Source organism: Arvicola amphibius, chromosome 6 (assembly GCF_903992535.2).
Source record: "Arvicola amphibius chromosome 6, mArvAmp1.2, whole genome shotgun sequence".
Lineage (NCBI taxonomy): Eukaryota > Metazoa > Chordata > Mammalia > Rodentia > Cricetidae > Arvicola > Arvicola amphibius.
In genome coordinates, this window is record NC_052052.2 from 156,939,038 (window position 1) to 156,946,924 (window position 7,887).

Here is a 7,887-nt window from a genome sequence, read left to right on the forward strand (position 1 = left end):
GACTTCAGTTATGTTGTACTGATCAGAGCATACATTAGTAGGGTTGCTACGCTCTAGTGGGTGCTAATACACAGTTAATTAATGAATGAGGGACAGTCACAGTCCAATTCATTCGAGGAGCACATGGTGCCACTGCAAAGCAGAATGGGGCCAAGAATTGAAACTGAGTGAATTTGTGGGAAGGGTTCCGATGTTGGGGCAACATCTGTTGGGGTCCAGCCTCAATTGGATTAATATGTTTATTTTCCATATGCTTATATACCCAATCCAGAAGGTTGTGAAGAGGGCAAAAGACTGCTTTAAACTTGATATAAACATCAAACAAAGCAATTACCTCTTTAATACATGAAACATCAAACAACTGTATCTGGAGTTAAGTATATGTTGTTTATGCAGGAAATGCTACATTCACACCTTGGACCAAGTATCCTGTATGCAGTCATTCCCTGGGTCAAGCGTTCTGTCATATCCTTAAAGGAACAGGAATAGGTTTGAACTCTCTGACCTTTAGTCAAGGTAGAAGAGATTTCCAATATGGGCTATCTTAATACCCAAAATACAAAACAACCACACCGTAAGCTAAGACATCTTGTTTAAAGTCACACCTTAAGTTGCCCTCTTGTCAACAGCATTGAAGAAGCACGAAATCGTGTGAGCTCTCTGTCCTGCAGTCAATGTGGAATGGATCCACTTCTGTGGGCTCCCACATGTGTGTCAGCTAAAAGTGTCAAATCCAGAAATTATCATAGAGTCTTTCAGAGCAAGGTTGCTGGTGGAAAAACAGAACAACGAAAGCAAACCACAACAATGTGGAATGCAACCCATCAAAGAGGACCCTCCCACCCTTTCTTCCAGACACCAGCACAACACTCAGTCCCCACTTCAAGGTGAATTGCATGTTTGACCACAATAAAGTCACTGCACAAAAAATAAGAAACTAGACACGATTCTTGAATTTTAATTTTTAAATGACTTAATTTGCACAAGCATTAAAAGTGAAAATAAAGTTGCTGCAGGAATTATAAACACTCACTAGTTAAAGGAAGAGTTACAAAGCTTGTAATTTCAAATATTTGAAAGCTCCCAGAATTCACACTGTAGTGTGGATCTTGAGAGACTCAGCAGTTTAACACACTAAGCAAAGGCTGGTTTTTGAAGTGGATATAACGTCTCTGGAAATGCAGTCTCCTGCCAAGTGATTCCATGTGGTCATCAGGCTGCTCATATAAGAGCGTATTGGGCAAATGAAACAATTCCACAGTGGTTGTCTTTGTCCTTGGCGATTTTCATGTAGCCGTTCATGCCCCATCTTTCTCCCCAGCTGTAAGAGATCATGTTTTTTATTTAGTAGAAAACTTACCACATGATGGATTTGTTAGGATACTGGTAAGAGGCCAGCCTAACAAAATGATCAGGAAAGGCACAGGCTCTAATCTTGAGTACCAAGTGGTGCCTCACAGAGGAATGTGAACACCACAGCAGAATGCCTTTCTACTGTTACATGTTTCAAAACTATCAAACATGTCGCATTGTACAAAATCAATGTCACACACATGACATTGATACCCAAAAAAAACCAATGAAAATTTGGGAATTTTATGAGAACATACTGTTAGTAAGTTCTTAGAGCTTCACGGAGCTCAGCAGTTAAAGAGCTGAGATCAGTTTCAAGAGCAACTGGAAAGCCAGATTGATATTATAGTATGCCTGTAAACCTCATTCCTGAGACATGGACACAGAACATACCAAAAGCAAGCTGGCAAGCCAAATTAAATAGTTAACTCTTAGATCAGGAAAGAACACTGCCTTAGTATAGAAGTTATATAATGATTGAGAAACAACTGATGCTGACATCAGACCTCTACACATTTTCTCTGGTGCACACATGTCTGCAGACATGTAAACAGTCAAATACACCTCATCCATGCACATGAGAAAACAAGAACAGATTTTGCTCTACTTAAATGAAACATAATTTTCTAACTTTATATCAAAATACTGTCTGAAAATTGCAATCTCATCAAAATCCCCTGAATGTGCATCCAGTGTCATTAACCACTGAACCATCTCTCCAGGCCCTGGAATTTCAAATAAAGGTTTTAATGGCAATTTATACCTGTTCTTGACCAGCCAGTAGTTATTACCATCTGTTTCATTTCCATCAAATCCATAGCCAACCACCAGAAGTGCATGACTCAAATTATATTTTCTGCAATTTGGTTCATAATAAATGCCTGAGAAATAACACAGAAACTGATGTGAGATGCACAGGACACTTGACAGTAACCACAGCCACCAACAATAAATCTATTTCAGCCAGCACTGAAATGATATAGACTACAATCAGACTTCAGCTAGTTAATTGTTCACAAGAATCCTAATACTCACACATGGGTACACACAAACAAATATAGAGACACTGTTTCACAGAAAACTGAAACAATCCAAACTGGTGAGATTTATTGATAGCTACTAGCTGCATGCATATAAAATGATTCCTTAGAACTTTTCAGTTTTTCTCATGCCAATTTAAACTTACAGGGCAAAAATTATTTAATTCCAAGGATCTGTTATAATTAGATGTCTGATATTCAATTTCTATAAACAACTAAAATGTCCATGAGAGGAGAGGAGTTGAGAAATTAGATAACCAATATAGTTAATTAAATGGCACATTAACTTTCATATGGAGGTTCATACTCATTGAAAATCAGTACTCAGGACACTTATACAGAGATGAATAAAATCCAGAAACTTAACCATTCACATCACAGCTATTACATATCAGCCAATCTGAGAACTTGTCATGACAGAGATGTCACAATGGCTTTTTCTTCAAATCTAGAAGGAAATATACTAACCATCCTTGTAGAACAAAAGAGAATCATGGTAAGCATCAATTCCAACAGGAATGGGCCCTTTAGTTGCTACAGCATCCATTAGGACATCCTCATCTTCTGGGAGGGCCACAAATTCTCTGATTTTAGCAGCTACATTCTGAGGATTGTACCTGCAGCGTCCTTCCTTTAAAAGGTGAAGAGATTAGAGACTCAGTTTCTTCCCTTCATGTCCTGGGAGAGAATCACAACCACCACATTCTGCTCTTTGCAATTGAGCACACAAAAGTCTGGATTATTGTAAATCATCCCAGGAAGTGAAATGGTATTGAAATAGCTAGAACTGAAAATAAATTCTCTTGTCCTCAGTGACAACCAATATTTCCTCTTATCCATAAGAATTTTTATTGCTGCAGTGTAAGCTGAGAATGTACTTTCATATCCCAAACCCAGACCCAAATAATCATCTAGAAACTATATTAGTTACATCAATGTTTGGCTAATGCCTCAGGCATATTCATAGATAGCTCTTATATCTTAAATTAACCCATTTCTATGAATCTATGTATTACCACATGACTGTGGCTAACCAGTAATGTTCAGCTACATGGAATCACCTTAACAATGATTTCTCTCTGTCTCTCTGTCTCTGTCTCTCTCTGTTTGCATTTCCCACCTAGCTTAACTTCACTATGTCACTGGCCAAAACAGCTTTATTCATCAGCCAATAAAAGTAACATATATACAATAGGATAACTACATCATTGAAGAGATCTCTATTATATGTACAATAAATTTCTATATTCTCTATGTATATATAGAAGAGAAATACACCAAAATCATTGCACCAAAAATATATGCAAAGTTGATACTTAATGACTGAAATGATAGTATAGAGATTCAATCATCCAATCTGAGTGCTGAAGATACTGTATTATATCTACAGTTGTCTTTCACTCCAAGTTGAGCGGAAATGACAACATGAGGTCCACTTACTTTTCCTTCATATGGGTAGGTCGCCTCAGCCTCCACACCTCCGTTGTGCAAAACATACCGAAAGGCAAAGTATGAGTTACCCCAATCACAGCCATTATTGCCGTGAGGCTTAGAACAGTCCACTAGGTTCTGGACACTCAGAGGAATGAGTTTGCCTGTATTTTTGTACATTTGTCCTTCTATGGCACCAGTTGTCGCAAAAGCCCAACAAGAATTGCAGTCACCCTAAAGTGAAGAAAATATGGTCTTTCACAAACAAATGCTAACACAGGTAACAAAATAGACAGGCAAAGAATTTGTGGAAAATGAGGAACTGGCAGTTGACAGATGCCTAGAAAGGAGTTGTCAGTCCCCCAGAGGACTTGGGTGCTCGTAGTGTACACATGCTCCTGTGCCTACCCCCACATTTGTGAAAGACTTCTTGCCTTTATCGGTTATTATTAACAATAGAAGGGACATCAACTCTACAATGAGATGTGGTAGAAGTTATTATCTGGAGAACATGTTTAGTGGTCTTTCAAGATAAATATATATTGGAAAATGTATGACGATTTCAAAGAAGAAAAAATATTATGTAAAAAATGAGCTGTGAATCTCTCCTCATTCAATAAGAAAACAGAGACACTAAGTTCTTTCCTCTTCAATATGGTTTAAGAAGAAGGGCAGGTGGCACTGTCAAACCTGGTACCGCACAGGAGTCACATAGCCTTCTTTTCGCCAGTCCACAAATTTGGGTAAACCACTAAGAGCTCGTTTCCAGATGCCTTTCCCCCTCTCGTGAGTTAGCATTGGGAAAGCAACCACCATTTTCTTGAATTCTTCATCGGTCTTCAAGAAAGCATACATAAATGATTATAAAAGAAAATACTCCATGTAAAACACACAAGAGAACACAGTGTGAAGTAATCCATGTCACACTCACCATGTCACCAAAGGCGTTCATTTCCATGGTGTAGCCGTTCTTCCCCAGGCCATTCTCCCCATTGTGAAGTTTAATCATTTTCATGTTCTTTTCCCACACTGTTCTCCTCAGTGCTTCTTCCTCCTGGATGAGAACAAAAATGCGTTACATTTCTTTATAATTAAACTCCTATACAAGCTGATGTTGTGGATTTGCTGTCCAGGTGATTAGAGACTGGAGAGAGCTAGTCTAGGACACAATAGTCAGACATTTTCCTTATACTGATGAAGAGAATCTGGCTACCTATTGCTCACAATGGTCATGATTAAGGATCTCAGTGGTGGCAGTTGTGGTGCAGTATCTATGACCTCTACTATGCCTAGACACCTGCACTCTGGGACCCTTCTGGACAGATTCCAGGATACCAACCAGGCTGTATGATTTTTCATAGAGTATCTTCCACTCTTCCCATTCAGCATCCAAATTGGGATCAAGTGCCGAAACATGTGACCTAACTCCTAAGCACAGGACGACCAAGAAGACAACAGGAGTCATATCTGAAGAGCCTGGATAAGGATGAAAAATGAAGACATAGCTACAGCAATAATGTTTATGCCTTCTTATTCCTTCCTAAGAATTTAATCCATTGTCAATAAAAATTTGGAATTATTCTTCCAAATAATTTTTGAGAGACTGCAGAAAAGGTCTGGGATGTATTTGAACTGAGTCATCTGCTGATGATTATTAGATTCAAAACAAAATAAAGAGCATGAGCCTAGAATTCTAGCAACGAAAACTTTAGGTGAAATGCATCTTATTACTTCAGAAATGTCTTCACCCACTGTGAGGAACCAAAGCAAAAAAGCTATCATTGTCTAGGATATCAGGACTCATTGTTTATACCAAGCAAAACTTCTATCAGATGGTATTTGATTCTATTTTCAAGGTGAACTTAAGTATTGAAAATACATGGCATCATAAGCTTTTCTTATATTCAGAAAGTAGTGGGATTGACTTCAACCCTCCCTTTTTAAATAAAACATTTTACAATGTCTTCTATAAGAATGTTGGAAGAGTCATTTACTATTCCTTGTGTTCTACCATTGGAACTGTGAAATCATATTCTCAGCTTACTACCTATATCAGAATAGTGTCATATGGAAAACCAACAGGAGGCCAGAACCATGGAGTAGGTGGAGTACAATAGCAAGCTGATCATGGATTTATCAGATTCTGAACTTGCTGGATTTCTAAAGCAACACTGCCCATAACACTTGATAGGAGCATACCATCTGCTACTACGTCTGTCCATGTGAACTGAAAACAGATCCATCCTGGGGTTATGTGGAAGAAATGATCTCTTCTGGACCAGCAGGTGCCAGTGATGTTTACTGGTATTCAAAGGACCTGATGTAAATCTCTGTGGGCAGATCCAGACTTTCACGTAATGGGACCCCATACAAACAGATCTATAAGGGATCTGGTGTCATCTTTGTCTTTGCTCCCTATTCCACTATACCTACGCACACCAGGGTTTCTGAGGAATAGACTATAGTCTTTGCATTTACTTGATTTTCCCTGGAGTCTCTCAACCCCCACCCCACAACTACCTGACATTCTGCCTTGGAAAGTCATGGTCTTACCTCTCTGTGTTGATGGCTACTGCCTTAGTTCACTCCACGGTCTCAACTCTTCAGAGCTGGTTGAGTTTCCAGGGTCTGACACAGCAGTAACGTACTGAGGCTATAAATCTCAAATATCTATCCATCTGAACCCATCCCTCAGTCATGCTCTCCCTTTGATTGGCTGTGTTACTGACATGAATAAGTCGTCAAGCACTAGTACTTCAGGCTCTTTCTGAGAGATAACCTCTGACTTTCCCTCTGGCATGGCTATGGGATACCTCTCTGGACAAAGGAATATGACGTTGTGAACCTTGTCAACGCAAGTTGGATAGCAGTCCTGTGGGCTTTGGATCACATTATATTCAGCTGCTTGTTTTCTGATTACACTTTCTGGAAAAGATGTGTGATGTACCCTTGCAGTTTAGAATTGGAGGCTTTGGTTACCATCTTTGGCGGGAGTTAATCAATACATTCTGTTTTGTGTTTACTACTCAGCTATGGTTGGATCCTAGAGGACACAGACTCTTGGGATGCTCTGTTTCCATGTGTCAGTGTGTAATACATTGAATCTCACAAGTCATTTAGGAGTCATGACCCTCAAGGGGTCACGTGGTTTTCAGGGTTGAAATATTAGAGGAGAAATAAATGGCAGGCTGTGGCTGCATCTCTTGAAACTCTCTGACTTTTCTTTTTTGGATGTTACATGGGCCTGCCATCTAGAAGCACCATTTACCTGGCATTCTTCATTGTACCAGGACAGCATCAACTCAAAATTGCTATATTTACTGCTTAAGGATCCACCCTGGTGGGCTCAGGGACAGTCACTCACATTGTATTGCAATCAGTACCTGGAGGCATTCAGCATTAAGGGACCATGTTCCAGGCCCTGAAAACATAAGGACCTAGCGAATTTGCCTACATGGTTCTGTCTTTAGAGCCAAGGATATAAAAAGGGGTTGCCAAATCCATTTATAACTTAGGAAGGCTGCTCAGACATGACATGTGTCTGAGGTGTCCCCGCTTGGAAGTCAAGGGATGCCATTGTGTGAAGATGTGAGGGTGAAACCCTGTTTAGCTTAAAAACACCAAGAAATTGAGGATGCCAGAGTGAAGGAATACCCATTAAGAGAACTGAGAACAGGGCATGAAACCATCTCAAGAGAGAGAACTCTTTTGCAGTCAACAAAGCTAAAGGAGTTGAAAATCTGAAAAACATTTTTACATCAGACATGGAGATGTAAAATTTAGAGTTTTCTCTGCCAGCTTTAGTTCCTCTTTTGGTACAGTCTTTCCTCAGTATTATCTCCTTCTTCGCCTTTGTAATGGTATTGTGCCATTGTGTGTTGAAAGGATTTGATCTGCTTTTAAGCTTAATTTTATAAGGGATTACAGTTAAGACATTGACACAAGTATTAGAGACTTTGAACACTGGACTTTTAAACAGTGTTGAGACTGTCATAGACTATGGAATATTTTTAATTTGGAATGAATGCGTGTCTGCATTCTGATGTGGCTATAAGTCTATGGC

The 7,887-nt window shown here is 39.3% G+C and overlaps 1 protein-coding gene across 2 annotated transcripts; it reads right to left on the bottom strand.

Moving 5' to 3' along the window:
- Positions 1 to 1,221: 1,221 nt before the first annotated feature.
- On the bottom strand, positions 1,222 to 5,289 carry LOC119817043 (cathepsin Q-like). Of its 2 annotated transcripts, none has more exons than XM_038334218.1 (7): positions 5,164 to 5,289; positions 4,756 to 4,875; positions 4,515 to 4,661; positions 3,834 to 4,058; positions 2,862 to 3,024; positions 2,117 to 2,234; positions 1,222 to 1,321 (listed from the first exon to the last, which is right to left on the bottom strand). In XM_038334218.1, the coding sequence occupies exons 1-7, from the start codon at positions 5,287 to 5,289 to the stop codon at positions 1,222 to 1,224; spliced, it is 999 nt and encodes a 332-aa protein (XP_038190146.1). The 2 variants fall into 2 exon arrangements, with proteins under 2 accessions (XP_038190146.1, XP_038190145.1); XM_038334217.1 differs by having other exon boundaries at positions 4,756 to 4,878.
- Between the last annotated feature and the right edge of the window lie 2,598 nt (positions 5,290 to 7,887).